The sequence below is a fragment of the Micromys minutus genome (genome assembly GCF_963924665.1).
Source record: "Micromys minutus genome assembly, chromosome: 6".
Lineage (NCBI taxonomy): Eukaryota > Metazoa > Chordata > Mammalia > Rodentia > Muridae > Micromys > Micromys minutus.
In genome coordinates this window covers 3,162,866-3,184,655 of record NC_137975.1, presented here as the reverse complement: position 1 = coordinate 3,184,655, position 21,790 = coordinate 3,162,866, and the positions used below count along the sequence as shown (strand labels likewise).

General features: G+C 46.2%; 1 protein-coding gene across 1 annotated transcript in view; it reads left to right on the top strand.

The window, feature by feature from the left end:
* Window positions 1–21,790, top strand: part of LOC308421820 (uncharacterized protein C1orf21 homolog) — a 196,545-nt gene that overhangs the window by 75,726 nt on the left and 99,029 nt on the right. The window contains exon 2 of the mRNA XM_080918283.1: window positions 2,847–3,069. Coding sequence (XP_080774409.1) covers window positions 2,976–3,069 — 94 coding nt within the window. The 5' untranslated portion in view covers window positions 2,847–2,975. The remainder of the gene's footprint in view (window positions 1–2,846; window positions 3,070–21,790) is intronic.

Genomic DNA, 21,790 nt, shown 5'->3' with positions numbered 1-21,790 from the left:
ACCAGGAAAGAGGCGGGAAACTTCAAATGTGGAGTTAGGCGTAAGAAGCAAAGCCGGGGAGGGAGTGGTGAGAACCCGGTGACTGAGTTTGTACATTTCTCTTTCTGTTTTCACTTTGATTCTGGAGTGGTGACGAGAGGCGGGGAGAGGTTCCTGTCTGTGTGGTTTGTCTCCCCCGTGCCTGTGTGAGGTGGTTTGTTCGTAGACTTCTTTCTTGGAAAGGAAGAGGCTTCCATCCACACCTGTGACCTTCTGCTCTGATGCTGGGCTGAGAAGATGCTGCCAGAATCCAGAAAGTGCACTGGTTGGCTGAGGGACAACTCTTAGCTGCTGCAGGCTGGGAGGATTTCTCACCTCCTCTCTCCTACCTGTAGAGACCATTCTCAACTCTTGTGTCTGTGGTGGCTTTTCAGAGACTATATGAAGTAGGCAGGGCATAACCATTCCACTCTCCTATGATACTGACTTACTTCATTGGGTGGAGATGGCAAGCCACGCCTTCTTCAGGCTCTTCACACAGCACTCCCTGGGCTAGCCTCTTCTGCCCTGACTTCTGGGACGAGTACACAAACACGTTCTTGTCTTTCCCCAGCCCGGGCCTTAGCTCATCTGCCCCTCACATCTGCATGTGGTCGCCATGTTTTCAGACTGGTCAGTCTCTACCAGATCGTTGATACCCCAAAGAAATTCCACTTCCTCTCTCTAGCCACCGCCCCGTCAGAATGCGGTCTGCTCTGTGAATTGTTCGGGGCCGTAGATTGTCACGCTTTGTGCGTGCATGTATTTCAACACCATAGCTCTCAGGTCTGGCTCCTGAGACATAGAGTTGTTCCAGAGACATTACTGCTAAGTAATGGAATAGCGTGTTCCCGTGAGGGTTTGTGTGTACATCCATAAGCCCAGATTTCGTATAGCCTTAAAAAGATGAACTGTGTGCCTTGAAGGTCCCCCGGTGTGTGAAGGAGGTGTTAGTATTAACTCTCCAGGAGACAAAAGTGTCATGGTCTGTAATATTTCTCCAAGCAGTTCTATACACCTTTCTCCTGATCAGTGATAAGAATCCAGCCTGAGGGATTATATACCGGAAGCTCATGGTGTGGTCATAGTGTCAAGGCAGCTGCTGTTTGCATAGATTGGTTTTGCATCATTACCTTTGGATTCAGTCTCCTTCATTACCTGGATTAGGTTGTTGAGAAGATGCTCTTTGCTGAGGTTGTGTGGCTTAAATGATCAGATTTCTTTTTTATTGTAAATTTTATTTGTGCTTTTCAAATTTTTTTATTGGATATTCTCTGCATTTACATTTCAGATGTTATCCCCTTTCCCCCCAATTCCATCTCCCCTCCCCCTCCCATTGCCTCCATGAAGGTGCTCCCTCTCCTAACCACCCTCTCCCACCTCAGCACCTTAGCATTTCCCTACTCTCAGAAAACGAGCCTTCCCTGAACCAAAGGCCTCTCCTCTCATTGATGCCAGAGAATGCTGTCCTCTGTTGCATATGTACCTGGGGCCATGAGTCTCTCTGTGTGAACTCATTGGTTGGTTTTAGTCCTTGGGAGCTGTGGTGGGTTTGGTTAGTTCATCACTTTGTTCTTCCCATGGGGTTGGAAACCCTTTCAGCTCTTTCAGTCCTTTCTCTAGCTCCTTCCTTTGGGTCCCCGTGTTCAGTCCAATGGTTAGCTGCAAGCATCTTCCTTTGTATCTGTATGACTCTGACAGAGCCTCTGAGGAGGCATCCATGTCTGGTTCCTGCCAGTAAACACTTCTTGGCATCAGCAATAGTGACTGGGTTTAGTGGCTGCATATGGGGTGGATCCCCAGGTGAGGCAGTCTCTGGATGAAATGATCAGATTTCTAGGAAGGGCCTAGGGTCCAGCAGTCCTACTGAAAAATAAAGCTTGCAGCAGTTTTGGTAGTGCCGTCTGTGAGATTTGACAGGCGCGGCTGTCATTGCAAGAATGGGGGCAGTGCTGGTGGGATGTGGATGCTTGTGAAGGTAGAGAATGGTGTTTTCCTGGTTTTGCCAGGGCCTTGCGGCACCAAGGGTTACACTGGTAATGGGTGGATGTGGGCAGAGGGATGGATAAGAGCTGTGTTACAACAGGCATAGCTTCTAGATTGTAGGACCGCATTTCCAGGTCTGGAATGGCTGGATAAGACAGATGATAAACCCAGCCAAAACAAGCAAAAGTATCGGAGCACACTCCCAGTAAGCCCGGAGAGTCTGGACTGAGACCTTCCCTATGGCAGGGAGGGTAACGTCACTTCAGTCAGAATGAGGGATAGCTCCGAGTGGTCTGTAGGCCTTTATGAGACAAGTTGACATACAGCCGTGCTGAGAACTAGACAGCTGGCCGGGCTCTGTTCTCCATCGTCTTACATGCTCAGCCCAGTCCGTCTAATGATTGGCTCAGGCCAGCTCCGGATGCACGACTGAGTCCAAGGTTCAGTCTGGGGAGGAGGCGATCGGAAACCGATGAAAACCTGTGAGTGTTGGTTCGCAGTGAGGGCTGGCAACAAGACACGGTGTGGCTTGCGCCCAGTGTGTTTCGCCTGCGGGTAACTCCCAAACACCAGCTGATCCATCAGCACCTCGAGTGCTGTGTGACAGTCCTCATTCCCTGAGGGCTCTCTACCGCTCTTTGAAGATGGCTTCTTCCCAGCCTGCGGTGTGTGAGGCATGCTTTCCTGGGTTGCCTTCTGAGGAGGGATCAGAGGGGATGTCCACACTGTGCTTCTTTTCTTCAGTACTGAGGGAGGAAGCCGGGGACTGGGCTGTGTAAAGGCCACCCATCCCCGGGAGCCATACCGGTCTTCCGTTCTGACCCAGCTTTCTCTTCTTACAGGCGCACACACTTGTTGCCAGCCCAGCCGCAAGGTGGATTTCCTCTGTGCTTGAAGAGAGAGAAAACAATGTCCCCGTGTCTGTAGAGATGATTTGCAGTTCAGCCCAGCTGAAGCTGACCGAATGAGCTATGGGCTGTGCCTCTGCCAAGCATGTTGCTACTGTTCAAAACGAAGAGGAAACACAGAAAGGGAAGAGCTACCAGAACGGGGATGTGTTTGGCGGTGAGTGCACACACGCTTTCCATCTGGCCTGGTGGGTTCTGGTGACAGGCAGTGACTAGACCAATTCTGCTGTTGGGTCACAGGGATGGTGAGACTTGAGCAAAATCAATGCAGACCCCATTCCTGTATCAGTTGATGTCATTTGTACCCAGGGAGGCTTGGAGATCACCATAGAGGTTTTATACACGTGTTCACATTTACGTCAACCTAGAGAGCAAGAGACGCTCAAGTCGTCCAGATACCAGGCAGTGACGCGTGTCCTCGGGGGCGACAACTGAAAACACAAGCCAGAGGTGGAGTGAAGGGAGGGTTGTAAATGAAAAGGCGGGTGTTTTACAAGGTTAGTACAGGGAATTCATATTTAAAAAATCAGCAGAGGATAATTTTAGGGTACCTAGTGCAATGATTATACAAATTGCAAAAATCACACAAACCGCTTCTTCTCTAAGCCAAGATAATTGGAAAATAAACAAAAAATCAAGATGCTTCACAATAAACATGCAGATGTCTTCAGTGGCTCTCACACCTCCGGGTCTTCATTTCTGGGGAATCCGCAGACTAGCATGGTGTTTGCCCCTTCAGTCAGCCTGTGACCTTCATTGAGCCACTGACCCTCTGCACAGGTGCATACCAAGTCTGGGTCACTCTGGGGCATTACCGGCCTGGCCTCTTCCTGATTTTGAGCTTCTTGACCTTGGGTTTATCCTTTGAGAGATCAGTTTCTTCTCTGATGGAGTGTGTGTATTTGTACACAACTCTAGTTAATATAGGGCACATGGAACAGGTTTTGTTAAATAACTTTAATAGAAAAATAGAAATTTAGAAATTAGCTTTGTTATTTATATGAAAAAAATTCCTTTTTTTTTTTTTTTTTTTTTTTTTTTTTTTGCTGGATAAAGAATCTCACCAAGAAATAGCTACTCTTAAACAACACTGCCATTTGTATGATGCCGAGCTGGTGTGTGTGTGTGTGTGTGTGTGTGTGTGTGTGTGTGTGTGTGCACATGCCTGCAAGTGTATGCATGTGTGTAGAGACCAGAGAGGATGGTCTTAGATACCTACGCTCAAACACAGTCTACCTTGGGTGGTTGTTTGTTTGTTTGAGCCGTCTCACTGACAAGTCCCAGGGACCCAGCCTGACTCCATCAGATTATACACCTGTGCCACCAAGCTTGGCCTTTTTGTATGAGTTACAGGGAACAAGACTCCGGTCTTCACCATGTAAAGCAAGCTCTAAACTGACTGAGCCATCTCCCCAACCCTGGCCTTCGATTCATTGTAACGATTGTTCTTGAATTGGGATTTCCACTGAGGAGGTCACATGTTCTCTGATGAATGAGAAGTTTTATTTTCATAACAACTCTGTTGTGGTGACTTTCTGGAAGATTTAAAGGATTCAGGAAGAAAGTGGATATGTGAGCATCTTAACAAAGCCATATACACCAGGGCACTGAAACCTCGTCAAAACAGCCAATCGGACCTGGAATTGTTTTTCTGACCCTTTAATACTTGACTTCTGAGAGGAAATGATCCAGTGTCAAAGACGTCTTAAACTAGCCTCTCTGATGGTCTGTCGTGATCACTTTCATGATGGGGCTGCACCATATGTCAGTACCGGGGACATTTGCATTCACTTTCATACTGAATTTTCACAACAATCCTGTGAAATATGTGCTGTCTCAATTTGCATATGTAGAGGCTGAATCACAAAAAAGCTGGCTGGCTTCAAAGCAGCCCAGCTATTCTTTGTCAGCATCCACATATCTGGGGCCCTGGTTCACCACTCTCCCATGCTCCCACTGCAGTATAGCATTTAGGGCCCTTTGCTAAATGTCATGGAGATCACAGAGGCAAATACTGCATAGCTCTTGCTAGCCCCGACTGTGTGAGAAGATAAGGAAGTCTTGAGAGACAAAAGAAACCAAATACCAGAAGACACCTATCATAGTAACTTTAAAGGCAGAATCAGAATGGATTTTCCCCACATAGCCACACACACACACATACAACACATATGTGGGTATGTATATGTGTGTATACAAATATGTGGAGATTATACACACACACATATACATATGAGGAAGGTATATATGGGCACACACACTACAGAGCATATATATATACACACACACACACACACACATATGTTCTCCATATATAGGTGTATATACACCTATATATATATAATATATGCATTATACATAAACATATATTCACTTCCTGACTACAGTTTTCTCTCCCTCTTCTTCTCCTAGCCCCTCCTCCCACTCCGTATCCTCAGGCGCTATATCCAATTCTCCTCCCTTTCTCTCAGGAAATGGCAGGCCTCTCCTGGCTATTGGGCAGCCATGGCCTTGTACCTCCTCTTCTGTTAAGGAGAGATGAGCCAACCAGTAAGAAGGAGTCCCAGGGGCAGGCAACAGAGTCAGACCAGCCCCTGCACTCACCGTTAGGAGTGCCACAGGAAGACTAAGCTCTATGACTGTGGCATATGTGCAAACACCTAGGGACTCATAGTGGCTCACAGAGACTGAGCCAGCAACCAGGGAGCCTGGATGAATGGATTCTTTCTAGAGATAGCATGTAAACCTGTTCTGGAAGAATCTGAACTTGTTGGGTAAGAGTTTAGGAGAAAGCTGGACGAAAAAATGTTTGAAGTCATATGAGAAATACTCAAGAATTTATAAAGAATCCACTTTGAATGAACCATAAAGTGTAAGTGAAGAAATCCAAGTCAGGGTTAAATCATAGGAAGACATATTAAATTACAGTCTTTAGAAAGAAAATCATAGGGCAAAGACAAGATTTGAGGATATTAGTATCCAGTATTTATGTGCAGCTAGTCAGCTGTTGCTGGGTAGACTTCCAGCCTCGGTGGTGTGCAGCAGCCAGTGATATTAGTATCCAGTATTTATGTGCAGCTAGTCAGCTGTTGCTGGGTATACTCTCAGCCTCGGTGGTGTGCAGCAGCCAGTGATATTAGTATCCAGTATTTATGTGCTCCACACCCTACTAGCCAAAGCAGGTGGCATAGGCCCAAAATTAAGAGGGAAAAACTGCATGCCGACCACACTGTCTTTGTAACAAGAATGTGCATGCAGGGGGCAGCTCGGATTGGGGACATCAGACTATTTCAGGAGCACGTGGTACCTGCTAGCTCTCTGTGTATTCATGTGGTTCAAATCTAGGAAGTACAGTTAAAGAATCGGCTCAGGTTTGTTGTTTTTCGTTTTTGCTTTTTTTAATCTCCCAAATCCTTGTTGACGTTTTATTTGCCCCACTGTTTATTACCTGGTTTGTTTCATTTACATATTTACAAGTTTGTAGTATCATGTTAGATAAAGCAGGAATATAACGGTGGGCAGCGCTTCACCGGTCACGAGAGATTTTTTTTTTTTTCTGGCTTTACTAGGGTCTGGCAGTAGAACTCCCAGAATTCAGTACTGAAGAAAGCACTGGACCCTCTATGTTACTGAGTGTTGCAGTTTAAATATAACAAGCTACACCCTGCGTGTATCTCTCTATTTGAACTAGTTTGCAAGGAGGAGACCTATCCCGGTACTACCACAGATCGTACAAGATAACTGTCTGGCTTCTTATCGTCCACTTAATATTCTTTGTCACCCACCGGTTTACTGCTCCGTTACTGTAGAGTAAATGACCTCCAACTTAGCGTTAGTGTTGATATGTTATTTCCCTCTTTGGTGGATCTCTTGGGAGCCATTTTCAAAGAGAGGTAGAGAGCCCTCGAGGAAGTGAGGACTGTCACACAGCATCCGCGGTGCTGATGGATTGGCCGGTGTTCGGGAGTGACCAGTAAGCAAAGCACACTGCCAAGAGCCACACACACAGCAGTACTCCACTGTCCAAATTGTCCTTGAGCCTCTTCACAGAGTCGCCAGACTTTTCTAATGGCTGCTCTCATCCATGTGAGGAGGGCAAGGCTGCCCGTGTCATTTCTCCTGCCTTCACCTCTTCAAATACTTTATCCAAGGTAGACTGTTAGGTGAGCCTTTGCTAAGGTCTGCAGAGCTTCTCCATCTTCTCATCCCAGTTGTATGTGTGTGTGTGTGTGTGAGAGAGGGAGGGAGGGAGTGTGTTTTAATAAACCATGCGTTTGTTGATGGGTTGTTGATCTCTCTTATAAGCTGGTAGGTAAGCTGTAGGTAGGAAATGCAGGGTCTTTAGAGGACCCACGTTTCCAAAGGGCTTCAGGGCAGGATGAAGAGGGAATGCCCAGAGTCTCCACTTTATAACTTAGCTGGCTTTGACTGCTGCCGAGTTTGCTTTAAGGAGCACCTAATGTTTACCCCAGTCCTATAAATAGAGGTGTGTTAGCATCATTATAGTAGAAGTCCTTTGGATGGGAGTGTAAGCTGCAAGCGACCGGGAGCCTGGCTGCTGGCCTTTGTTCGGATTTAGTTATACTCTCTTCCTTGATGGCTCATATATTGGCACATGACATACGTTGCTACCTGTTTAAATGTTGTAGGGATGAATTTATCAAGGCCGTGCTGAAGATTAAATGGTAAAATGTTCCTGATGTGTTTAGGATTTGCACAGCAGTGGGAGGCAGAGTAATAATTCATTTGCATATCCCTCATAATCTTGATTGCACAAAGTGAAGATTCATTAAGGATACTTTGCTCATAAAGATAATTACAGAGAGGATAATGTGTCCCTGTGTGGGACTATAGCCATTAGCCACATGTGACTTGGAAGCGTGGATGATGTGGCCAGGCCTGAGATACTTTTATGTTTTGTACTAAATGAAGAGCTGATATGGAAAATAACATAGAATCACTCACTAATCACTATTGACTGTATATTAGAATAATTTGGATCAATCAGATTAAGTAAGTTGTATTATTAAAATTACTTGCACCTGCTTTTTTTCTAATGCAGCCACTAAGAGTACTAAGAGGCCAGGCCAGGCATAGTGGCGCATGCCTTTAGTTTCGCATTCCAGAGGGAGAAACAGGTGGTTCTCTGTGAGTTTGAGGCCAGGATGGCCCATGTTCTGAGTTCTAGGACTGGCAAAGCTACATAGTGAGACCCTGTGTCAAACAACAACAGCCTGAAACCGGAATGTCAAAGGCTGGAGGTGGTAGGAGGTTAGGGATAGGTTATGGTTGTGGAAGCTAAGAACTCAACATGCTAAACACCAAAAGATCAAATCATCCAATAATTCAGCCAAAAATAAGACATGAAATAAACAGAGTCCTTTCAAGAATATCAGGTGTTTTCTGTATGTGGGAAATCTTTTTTCTTTTAGGTATCACTGAAGAAAGAGGAACTATCGGGGAACAGGAGGGAACATTGATAGTCGAGGGGTGGGATGAATGTCGGTAATGAAAGATTCAGAGATACTTTCTATACTTGTATAAAAATACCCCCAAGCCCACCCTTTCATACGACCAGATAACTTTATAGACACACATGGAAAGGCCACGGTAAGATCTGTTGCCTTATATAACTGCAGTTTACCAATAAGAAACTGAGAGACAAAACAAAGAGCCTTAAACTGAAGATGTGAAGAACATACCCTGTGGTCTTGGAAGACATTGTGGTGCTCCAGACAAGGGCTCAGACAGCCGTGCGTGGCTAGAAGCCCACACAGACTTCATAAGTGACAGAGGCCGGCGTGCTGGCCAGGAGTGGTAACTGCGGGCTTTTGTGATAGAAGCGCAGCCTGCATTGTTACTTACAGCCTTGAGAGTCAAAACCTAAGGGAAGCTGCTTCCAGAGACCGTGGGGGTCCCAAATTAATTCAGTGTTTTCTAGAACCTGTCAGTTCCATACCAAGTAGCCAGTGACAGCTGTTTCTCCAGTGTGTTGGGCACCATATTAAGCATGTGGCACATACCTTACTACATAGTGTACCAGGCTCTACAATCAGGTCACACACACCAATACAAACACTACACACACATACTACACACACACTATACACATACACACAATATGCATACATATACACACACTACATACACACACTATACACACATATACAAACCACACACACACACCACACACACATACACACACACCACACACACATACATACACTATGCACACATAAACAACACACACTACACATACATACACACACTACACACACATGCACACACACACAGAGGGAAAGAGAGAGGGAGAGAGATCACACACTTCTTAGCTCGGTGTCCAGTGCAGAGGTGTTCAGAAGGTTCCGTTCTGATGCACATTTGCTCTCTGAGAGGAGAGTCACCCTGAACTGTGCCTGCCACAGAGTTAGACTCCTGGCTAGCCAGCAGGAGTTTCCTCCCATCTCCATCCTAACCCTGTCTGTGCCACAGCCGCAATGTGGAGGTAACCGTGGCGCCTACTGCATGTGTGCAGCGAGGAGTCAGCGACAGGGCCTGCTTCACAACCAACTCTAAGCCCTCAGTCACTGAGTGGCTTTGTGTCAGTCGACAGACACGGTCCTTTCACTCTTGCCCCTCTGCCACCGCAGGACTCACTGCAGCTGTCTTTTAATTGCTGGAAGTTTTCTGTGATAGAAAGGCAACACACGCTCATACACACACATACTCACGCACACACATGAGCTTGTTTCTATAGAGTTTATATATATAAACTCATACATAGTTTATATATAACTATATATATATACATTTATATATGTAAATTTAGGGACACATATGAATACACTAGAGCCACCAGAGCCCTTGGGGTCCCAGCAGATTCCTTTAGTCACTCAGTTGCTCCTCTGTGAGTCTTGTGTTTCTATAGCCGCCTGGTTCCCTCTGGCTAAAGTGAAGTGAGTTCAGTTGGTCGGAGTTGCTGGTGCTTCTGGCATCCTCCAGTGAGGCCCAGGGAACCGGGGCTGCAGGCAAGGCCTGCCTGGTGCTGGGGGAAGTTCTCCAGATGTGACTCATCAGCAGGAGTGGAACTGGGAGCGTGTCTTTACCTTTAGCAACTCTCAGTGTTTCCTTCCAAAATGAACTCAGAGAATCTGAAACTGTGACTTCTTCCCGGAATCCTGGCTGGCGTAAGAAAGGACGTGTCATGGGTATCTCCTGGCAGCTTCCATGTGGCTCCTCCCACCTGGCAGACTGGCCTCATTTCCTGTCTGAGGTTCCTGTGTAGAGACCCATGCTGGGGCTTGAGTGTGGCTGCTGCACTGAATTATTGCACATGGAGTGTGCACTGAATTATTTATGAATTGAGTGTGTGCTGAATTATTACATAGCATCAAAAACATACTACTGGACTCCCGCATTGCAGTTTCTAAGTCTTTTTACAAACTCTGTGTCCGAGAAGAGGAGGCTGGCGCTAGAGCCTATCTTGGTCACATGGCTAAGGAAGGGATTGTTTGTCTAATGAGGACAGTAGACTGAGGGGTCCCCCTTCAGAAATAAACTTATCTTTCAGGAGCAGTCAGTCTAAAGTAGCCTTTGTTTGGGAGCTTTGGGGCGGTAATTGCTAACTGCCAGCTTTAGCTCAGCCTTAGCTGTTACAGGAGGATTCTAGAGGTTCTGTTGTGGTAATTAGGGTTATTTTTGGTGGAGTTGAAGTACAGCCATGTTAACCACACAGCTATGAAATCTGGCAAACTGGCTTCCAAGCCTGGCCGAGCTCCCCGCAAACACACAGACTCGTCAGACTAGGGAGCTTCTCGTTGGTTTAGGTCCTCTCTACAGTATGGGGGATGCCTGCACTTTGCACGGAGTTGTGGGCCTCAGACGCATTGTTGTATGTTAGGCTTTCCGTACTTGGTGGCACGTGATAAGCAGTGAGTGGGTACCACCATCCCGTAGGCAGCCTGAAGACATGCACGCTTTGTATGCAGCTGCGCCTTCTCAAGGTTGCCGATCGGTTCTCTGCGATTAAACTTGGGAGAAGCATCAGTTTCTTACCCTTGTCAGATTCAACAAACCTGAACAATTCATCCATTAGCCTGATGACACTTATCTTTTTATTTTAGATATTAATTATTTGTGTTACTATAATTATGCCCTTCTGTCTTGATCTTGAACTTCTGTGTGTGTGCACGTGCGTGTGTGTGTGTGTGTGTGTGTGTGTGTGTGTGTCTGTGTGTGTGTGTGAAATCAGAAAGATGAAGGATACAATTAAGTTGTTGCCGGATTTTACAATCCCAATAAGCCTGTATAAAAGATACGCAATGCAGATATTTTAAAGATAAGCCAGATGCCTAGATTGATGAGGCCCCTTATCACCTGTGGTTCTGGTCCATGGCCGCTTCCTCCTCCACCAACCTTTCTTCCTTTCTCCCCATCTGCAGTTCCCTTCAGTCGCACAGTTTCCCTCCCTGCCCAGTCACAGGCTCTAGCCTCTATTTGACCAGTTAAATTGGGGAGAAGGTTCACACAGCTTCCCTTGAGTACTGATAATCTGCTTGTAGTGGGCAACTGCCTCTTAGGAACTAGTGTCAGCATTAGAATGCAAGCAGCCTCAGGCCAAGCCACTGCAATAAGATGGGATATTTCCATTGAAGTATGGCTTTAAACTCCTCCCCCATACAGCTTAAAGACCGTGTTTTTGTTGCTGTGGCAACAGACCCCAGGAAAGAACTTTGGGGGTAGGCTCACAGTTTCAGCCAGTACTGGGTCCAATAGAAGTCCTGGCGGTGGACGCATGTGACAGAGAAGGCTGCTTATTCATGGGGCCAGGAAGCAAAGAGAAAATGAGGAAGGACCAATGGGCTGCTTCCCCAAACTAGACCTCGCGCCGTAGTTCTCCCAGTCGTTCCATTGAAGTATGAATTAAAAAATAAATAAAGCCACCGTGTCCGCTGATGAGGTCAACACCTTCCTGACCTTCACCGTGCTTCATCCACATGAAAGCCTTCAGAGGACTCCACATGCATACTAGCAGACATAAATTACTGTGAGTGTGTGCGTGTTTTCCAGTGATTTCCCAGCTCCTCCTGTACATTGGACTAGGGATGCTTCTGAAAGGCTATTTCTTTGTGACTCAGTGTATTGAGGATGAGAAAATAAGACACTGACGGTGCCCGCGGCTGTCACAGAGAACTGCGTCTGGAACTAAATGAAAAACTGAAATGATCTACAGAATAGGGATTATTTCAGCTCATGCTTTATCTGTGAACATAGTGTTAAAATTGAATTAAAATTTCTAGATGAGTTACAGTTTTGTGTAGTGTGTGTGTGTGTGTGTGTGTGTGTGTGTGTGCTTGTATACCATTGTGCACACCTGTTACAGTGTACTTGTGGAGGCCAGGGGACAACTTGCAGAAGTTGGCTCTCTCCTTTCCTGGTGCCATTTCTCTTGGCCCTTCAAATGAATCTAAGAATTTAAATGTAAGATAAGAAACCTGGCAATGAGGAGTTGACCTCAATCCACAAAGTGTTTTCCACACAAACGTGAGGAAAGCTTTGTCCCTCGGTCCCATGTGAAAAGTCCTCCGTGTATGACCCAGAGAACATCACAAAAGGATGGAAGAGTTGGGGGATGGGAGGTGTGTTCCAAAAGAGCTCTTCCGGGTAAGACATAGACGTTGCACTTGTGAACTCACCATAGCTGTGCTTACAAGACATGCCCAAGATTGGGCCACACAGCATGGAAAGGGGAGGAGCTGATGAGACCCCCACTACTCCCTGACAGTTGATTGACATCCTCTTCTGTGGTGTAGCCACTAATAACTTGCCCATGCTCTGGTAATACTCACATAGGAAACTTATACTCACATAGGAAACCTGATTAAACACAGCAGGCCACAGGCACAGAAGGCAGGAAAGTTGGGGAGGGGCAGCATGGGAAGAAGAAATGTTTCCGAGAAGGAAGGAGGGGATAGCTTAACAGAAGGTGAAAAGTGGACACAGCACATTCTATGCCTGCATGGCCCTCAGAGTAAAAATAATTTTTACAAAGTAATTTTTTTCCAAAGTGCCAGCCGCAGTGACATCATGTGTTTTGTAAGCTCAGGGTTGAGAAGGAAGGACAGGGGCTCCCCGGCCAGCCAGCCTGGCCAAGTGCCTTTATAATCTTAGGTTGCAAAATGTCTTCCGTATAATGCTGTGAAATCTGATCCCATAAAAACAAGCTGACAAATTTGGCTGCATGAAAATCTAAAACCCCTGTGTGGCATTAACCAAACAAACTGCTGTAAGCTGAATTAAAAGACAGCTGTCAAACCATGAATACCATTTGCAAAACAAATAAGGCAAATGTGGGAAAAATTTAAAAAAAAAAAAAAAAAAACTTGAAATCCGAAAACAGAGAACATCCTATGTGAACACTGAACTAAATTTGTGACTAGCCAGTTTATAGAAAAGTTTACAAGAGCTCAATAAGCAGACAGAAATATATTCAACTGCTTAGTCGTAAATAACCCCTATCCCCACCCCCATTCCCACCCAATCCCCATCCCCACAAAAGGAAAGCAGAACAAAGCAGTTTTACCACCTCAGACCAGGCAGGAATAGACATCTGTCTTATGTTCTAACGAGTCATGTCAAACCAGAAGTTTGTTTTCTGGAGCACAAAATAGCACTGTGTGTATGAGACTTAAGTAATTACGCCTTTTGCTCTTGCAGCTTTGCCTTTTTGTTTCTTCCTTAATTGGGAGACAACTAGACGGCAGATGTTGTCCACACCTGTATGCTCACAGATCTCTCTCACTGTCAGAAAGTGCGTGCGTAGAGAGGTCAAAGGTCCTGCAGTGTTTACAGGGAAAGAGTGAGGAGAGTTTGCGCAGCATGTCCTATTTATAATGGTTTCTCAAGAGTGTTCACTTTTACTTACTTGTTCCTCATCTATGTATTGGTTTATGTATGTGTGCACCACAGTGGACAACTCATGGGAGTCAGTTTTCCCTTCCACTCTGCAGGCCCTGAAATTGAACTCAGCTCATCAGATCTGGTAGAACACACCTATACCGGCTGAGCTGCCTTGCTGAACATTTGGGTTTGTTTGTTTGTTTGGTCGGTCGGTTGGTTGGTTTCAGAGCTTTCTTTACGGGATAGCCCAGGCTACAGCCCGTTTATCTACCCAGGCTGGTCTCATATTTCTAGCAATTTTCTCTTCTGCGATTGGAGGCATCTGGTACCATATCTGTCTGAAAGTCTTATTTGTGCTATATGTAATGTACTGTGCCCGTGCATAAAGAAAGAAGGTGCTGAGGCGCCTCCCACTAACATTAGCAATAACAGTCTTCCTAATAACAATGTTCCTATGACAGTTTCAGGTGGTTTGAATTATAAATATAAATTATTTTTATAATTGATACTTACTATTCAACACAGCTATTTCTTTTGATAAATATAATTTAAATGTTTCCACCCTCGAAGGCTTGTGTTTTTGGGCAGTGCAGATTTGCTCCTGAGGAAATAGCTTTGGGCCGTAGGGATCTGTGTGATGGTATGTTTCCTCAGGAAAGCAGATGTCAGTCTGCAGAACACTTGCTGACTGTTTTTCGTGCTTTGGACACCGTGCGAGGTAGGCATCACGGCTCACACAGACCAGACGGGCAAAAGCGGTCTCTGTCCTTTAGGGAACTAATAAGCAGGTGACAGATGGCTATCTTGGCGTACATCGTTAGCGTCCTGTGGTGATTCCGAGGAGGGGACTCATCACGGGCTCTGGGGGGACACACACAAAGGATGATTAAAGTCTTTGCTTAAAAGATGAGCAAACAAAAGAACCGGTGTGGGCGGAGGGTCCGGGTGATGTGTGTTCGAGGTGTGTCTGGGGGGCGGAGGGTCCGGTGATGTGTGTTCGAGGTGTGTCTGGGGGGCGGGGGCTGAACAATAAAGCAAGAAATCGGGTAGAAAAATCTAACATCAGGAAAGGAGCCTTGAGTATTTAGGAATTTCGCACTAATTTTTTCCCCAAACACCAAAAAGCTCACACAGACAGTATAAGAATCAGTATAAGATCTGGAAATTGGCCGAACACATGGAAAATGCTAGAAAAAAAAGAGTCTAGAAATGTCTTAGAAGGTCACCCTTACCTCATGTAAGGATCCCGGGAATGATAATTCCAGAGCGCAGGCTCATGTGTATGCTGAGACTACCTTATTACTAAACCATGACAAAACCAGATAGGTCACAGTGTGACAGCATAGCCTTAGTCCCTTGTGGGTTTGGACTCGACCTGCTTATTTTTGTGACTCACTGGTGTCTTCAAAGAATTGATGACAGGCGCAGTCTGTGCGTCTTATGCAGAACTCTTCATGAAGGCCATCAAGGGAGCTGGCAAAATGGCTGGGTGACCTGAGTTCAATGCCAACATATACATAAAAGCCACGTGCAGTGCTGGAGAGGGAAGGACGGGGGCCGCCCTGGGGCTCACTGGCCAGCCAGTCTCATCAAAACTGTAAGCCCCACATTTAGTGACTTAACTGTCTCAGAATATAGGCAGAGGGTGATTGAGGGAGACATTCAGTATCAACCTCTGACCTCCAAATGAATATAGACACATGGATGTATACTGGTACACACACACACACACACACACACACACACACACACACACAAGCTTTGGGAGTCATCACTGCCTTAAGATTTAAGTATTTTTGTTTTAGTGAGTTCTGAATCTTTGTTTCCAGAGGGGAAGATTGAGACCGGTGGGAGGAGTCTGTAGTACGTCATTCCTGTGGGACAGCAGGAGAGACAGCAAGAGTGTGGTGTACTGTCTGCCTTTAAGCCACCCGCCTGCCCTGAGTGTTCTTTGGCTATGAAGTATTTTCCAGCAGAGCAGTTTGTGACCCTATGTTGTTGTCACCGTTTAATTGCAGTTTCTGATAACAGTGTTCTAAACTGTGATGAAAACTGTCCCAGCCAATTAAGTGCCCCGAAGCTAATAATCCTCCATGAGGGGTATTGATTGGCTAGTTACAAGGTTAATAATGTCCCATGGGAATGAGTCCATAGGAGAAGGCACTGGATGCTTGCTGGGAGTGAATTCCAAAGGTTTAGATTCCGGCATCCCACCCTCAGACTTTTAACTGTTTTACAAGAAAAAATGTCAGATATGTAGGAAACCACTCAACAAGAAACGGAGGACAGAAAGCAAGCACAGAAGAACAGTGAGCGTCCTGTGGCCCAAATGTCCACCAGTGTACTGCCCACTAGTGTCCTGCCCACCAGAGCCCTGCCCACCAGAGCCCTGCCCACTAGTGTCCTGCCCACTAGTGTCCTGCCCACCAGAGCCCTGCCCACCAGAGCCCTGCCCACCGGACTCCTGCCCACCGGACTCCTGCCCACCAGAGTCCTGATAGCTATGCTCTGGATGGTCCTGTCACCTCTCAAGTTAATATAATGAGATTCTAACTCCCAACTTAATGTTAAAGGTTAGGTCTTTGGAGATGTGGTTAGGTCTGGAGACATCCCTCCTGAATGTTGTCAGTACCTGTAAGAGAGTCCGGGGTAGCTGGTCTGCGTCTTCTATCCTGTACTGACACATTAGGACGACACCTCTTGTGAGAAGGCAGGCCTCACCATGTACCTGCTGGCGCACTGACCTTGGACTTGTGAGAAATAAGCCACATGGAAGTATTAATGTTACAGCATCTGGGCTGAGCCTAAACACTCCGGTGACAAGAAAATACTACTTTAGAAATACAGAAAGGGGTACTACGAGATGAGACAGACTTTCTCTGCCAGGACAGAAGTCTAGCCTCAGTTTACTATCGTCATTATTTTAGGATCACTGGTTATAGATGCTTTATTATGTGCTGTTATGCCCACTCACGGGTAATGGAGCTGAGGTTTCAAGAGGCAAGGTGTCTTCTGAAGGTTCGCGCGGATCGATTCTTGTAACATCTGGTCAGAAATTCCTCGGTTTGATCCCCAAACCTCATTCCGTCAGTGAACAACATGTGCTAGGGAAAGAGGAAAAGAGGAAGTTGGGCTGCTATGCACTGAGAAGGATTAGGAAAACATCCAGAGGCAGTGCCTTTGTTCTAGAAGCTTCCAATTCAGTGGAAGAACACCTTGGATCACCTGCCTCCTGCTTTATTAAGAGTTTTGATTATCACACACTGATTTGTTAGGCACTGTATAAGTGAGGCTTTTTTTGTCCCTTGTTTGTCATATGGACAGCAACAGATAGTCACTAGGAAGTGGTGACTACTATAAATCTTCAGGTGACAATGGCATCAAAGTTCTGCAGGCATGCCCTCTTATTGTAACTTTCTCCTGAGCCATCTTTGGGTGCTATACTCTGGGCAATGTGATCCTAAGGAAGGCCAAGGGTACCTGTGTGTGGATGCTGATTGCTGGAGACTCATCTGATGTTTGGTACGGCTTGGATCTTAAGCATCTTGGACCGAATAAAAACGTATGTGCATCAGATAATTAATGTCTGATAGTAGTATGGATTATAAATGTTCTGCTAACATATCACTGTCTGTTACTGTTTAAACATGTGTAGGAATTATCCTTGAAAGTTCTTAGTGTTTCTCATAATAAAAGCTTAGCTAAAAGGGGCCGTGAGTAGGGAGGGATGAAGACTATGGGGAACAGTTTCTGTAGTCCGCCTCCTTTGATTCATAACCCATATTTGAAGGTCTAGTGTATATGGATATTTAAGTTTTCATTTAGAATGTTTTCATAAGCATGTGTATATGACTATTAAGAAATAAAGTGGGGCTGGAGAGAGCTCAGGAATTACGAGCACATACTACCCTTGCATGGGATCTCCATTCCCAGCACCCACTTTAAGTGGCTGAGACTCCTGATGCAGGGGAAACAGCGCCCCTCTGGCCACCTCGGGTACTGCACTCAGGTCATGCACATACACACACAGCAAAAAAATAGAAGTTAAAATAGAATTAAATGTAGAATTGAATGTAGGGCAAACCAGAAATAGCATATGTACAAACTGTAAAATAGCACGTTCCACACTGTACTAATCCCCCACACTTTGAGTAAAGCAACTTCGGCCCAAGTCTTCGTCCAGTCCGCGTTGTGTTTCTGTTTTGAAAACTATGTTCAAAACACATCTGAATTCTCTCCCAGCCATGGATATTCATGCTTTATACTATGTAAATATCACTGCTGATCTTGATAGGCAACTACAGAGGAAATTGTCAGATGGTATATAAACACGGGTTTAGTTTTAATGACCCGAGAGCCTGCGTTTATTATGTCATTGAGTGGCAGATTTTCTCTAGTGACCTTCTGGTTCACTCTGGAAACGCCTCTGCCCATCAGCGCTCCTGCCTTGGGAGAAAGGCTGTTCTCCCGTTACCCACCTTCCCCGATGCGGCTATGCCGTTAGCAAGGCTAAAGAGAGAAAACTCTGAATTTTTTAGTTCTAATGCAGCTCTCAAAATCAGAATTGCCCATTTAAGAAATGCTAATTGTGCAAGTATTGTTAAAAGAAAGCTTGACTTTTGGTGGCAGGTAAAAGCTTTAATTAGACAATGTCATTGCACTGATGTGATTAGACAAACAATGGTCATAACATAGGAAATGAGCCAGGCAATGGCTGGAAAGTCGTGTGTGTGTGTGTGTGTGTGTGTGTGTATACATATATATTTGTATTCAGACAGGGAAGAGGGAACACAGAGGAAGATAAGGGATCAGAAGGTGACTGGGTGGCTTCTTCAGATTTGCTGGCCAGGCAAACTCAAGGAGTTGGCTTTTGCCCACACCTGAAGGAAAGAAGCCAGGAGAGCGCTTGAGATGGGAATGTTTACCGAAGAGGAGCCCTAGCCCTGCTGTCTGAGAAGGAGCTGTTGGGGAGTCCCAGGAGGAGGAATTGCCACTCTGGTGATATTCAAAGAGGAGCAGCTAGACCCGGGAGCTGAGGCCAAGATGCAGGAGAGGGTGCCCAATGGATGGGGTCTGACCCAGGGCAAGAGAGGTTTGTGGGTGCAGTGTCATGGTCACATAGAGAAAGTCAGAGACTCAGATGCACAGTAGGACAACCGAGCACATAGAAGAAAGTCAGAGACTCAGATGCACAGTAGGACAACTGAGCACGGTTAATAACAACGTCGCTTGTGTTTGAAAATGAGCAGGTGCGGGGATATTTGAATGTGTGTTACCACAAATAAACGGTGTTCAGAGTGGGCTGGTAACCCTGATTTGGTCATTGCATGTTGCACAGTCACAGAGATGAGGCTCTCTGAATGTTTGTATTGTGTGATAGTCAAAAAGTTATAAAGAACCTTTTATAAAGCACAGCCCTGGCTGTCATGTAGGGAGTCAACTGCAGCTGAGTGGGGGACATAATATGGCACGCCTTCAATCTCTGCTCGTACAGAAGCAGCTGTCTCTCTGTAGGCTAGCCCAGTCTGTGAGTTCTAGGCCAGCCTAGAACTGAGACTCTGGCTTTGTGTTTGGGGTCATGGGAGAGCAGAGCAGGTAAGAGCTCTGACCCGTTGTTCTAGGAAGTGGTGATGGGGTCTGAACTAGAGTTGTCGTGGGACTGGGAACCAAGTCCGAGTTTGGGGTTCGTGTGAAGAACGCACAGTCTTCTCACCCCTGGTTTTCTCCACGGGGCTGGGAGTGGTAGAAGTTTCTACGAACAGAAGCTCTCCCCTGAAGCAAAGATACCCTCTGAAGCCTCACAGTGTGGGTGATCAAGAAACCTGAGCAGTTAGAAAGTGTACCAGGCTGAGCTGAGAGATGGATATGGTCAGAGCTTTCTGTACGTTGATGCCCCTGCCTTGTTTTTACCTTTGATTCTGGCTGGGGGCTGAAGAACGGGAGTAGAGGTAAAGGTGACGTGCTTACGTGAGAGTCCAGGGCTCAGCTGTGCACCGGCACATGGTAGAGCCACTTCTGGTCTCTAGGGACCCACCGAACGCAGTTACACTCCCGTGCTCTCGGCCTAAGCATGAGGGGCTCAGACACGCAGAGCTGGTGTGATTGGCGAGTGTCATTCCGTGGCTGCGGCCCACGCTCCCAAAGAGGCATGTGCTTGCCTTCCTCTCTGTAATGTGTACCTCTGTCTTTCTGCCAGTCTCTGAGTTCTCCACTCTTCACCTCGTGGTCTTCTGAGCACTTGTCACCCATCTGCCCTCAGCTCCAGCCCCACTTCAGAAGCATTCACTAAGTCCTCCCCAGGTAGCCCAGTGCTCTACAGGAGAGGAATGGTGTGCACTTGAAGCACGCCTGTCTGTGGCGTCAAAGTGAGCACTCAGATAACCTCCCAGTGGGAACCTGCAGTGTGTTCTCTCATCTGCTCTCTGTTCCCACCATCCCTAAGAGCATCAGGCGTCTTTGGAGTTGCTCAGCAAAAACCTTACAGCAGGGAGAAAAGTACCCTATAGAATAAGATACAATGTGTGTGTAAGCCTTCTGTCAGACACACTGTGTGAACGTGATCAGTGCTGATTGGCTTGATCTCTACAGATTGTGGGGAGCAGTCAGCAGATGTTGAGTCTTGGAAGATGGGGGCTAGAGAAGGGAACAGTAGACCGAGGTGATAAAAATGGGGTTTAGTAAGCCAAAACCAGGCCCACCCACAGAGCATCCTGAAGGAGCCATGAGGGAATCCTGAGGAGAGCTTTGTTTTATGAGGATGCAACCAGAGGTGCAGGCTTATGAAAGGAAAGGCGAGCTGAGCCAGCAGACCCTCCTCACGCTCCTGCCATTCCCGCCGCTCATTAACAAAATGTATGGACGAGGGAAGCAGGAAGTATTTTTCAGAAGTAAAGAAATTACATTAGTTTACTGTGAAGTATGGCTCAGATGTGTTTTCCTATTTTAAGAGTCCAGTCACACACTTCTATCAGGGAATTACTTCAGCTGAAAATGACTCTATCCATTTTCCTCCCATTCTTTCCAGTAATGACTTTGCTGCTGCCAACGTCTTTTTAATGGTTCTGTATGTAACCCAGGTAAAGCCAGGCTCCTGGAGGCCAGCATCAGTCCAGAGACATATTAAAAGGAACACCCTACATCACTGTAAATCCTTTTAAAGTTTTACTGAATGACCCCTAAAACCTGAGAAGCCTTCTCATTCATTGAAACTTACTTATTCCTCCGTGAGTTTCTGCCATTGGCTGTTCTCATCTTTCTTCTTTTGAACGACCCCAGAACTTTCTTTTTTGGAATGCCCTGCAACTTTCTCTCTAGACCAGCCTACCAAGGACTTCCCTGCTTCTCCTTACCCCTCTCCTCCACTTTAGCCCTGCAACTCGGGTTTCGAACAGACTGAGCTGGTTCCCTGGCTGACCTCCTTACACCTCTCAGTCCACACCACACATCTCACTAGCCCATCTGCACTAGGCAAGCCTTCTTCTTGGGTCCCAGGATGTCAGGTGCTAAACATCCAGACAAATGAAGCAAACATTCCTCAGAATTCTGTCATGATTACCTGAGAATCTTTCCTTTAGCAGAAATACACTTAAGTCAGGATCCACTGAGAGGAGTGAAGTCAGATGGACATAGTCATTTGATTGTGGTTCTTCACCAACATACACAGATGTTCATGTACATGCAGACACATGGCAGACACACGTGTGTGTGTGTGCACACACCCACACACACAACCAATGAGTAAAGGGGAATTTTCTGGTGTTGACTCAGGATACAGTACCTGCTCCAGAAGGAGTACGAGATTATTCTGAAGCAAACATGAGTGACTGTGGCTGAGGCACAAGAATCAAGTTCCACTAGGACAGAGGTTCTTTGAACTCTTCTAGACACAGAACAAAACAGAGCCATGAATATGTGCCAAATTCATTGATGGGGACTCCAGGTAGGCCGGTCAAAGAAGAGGAGGGACCTCTCAGATGCTG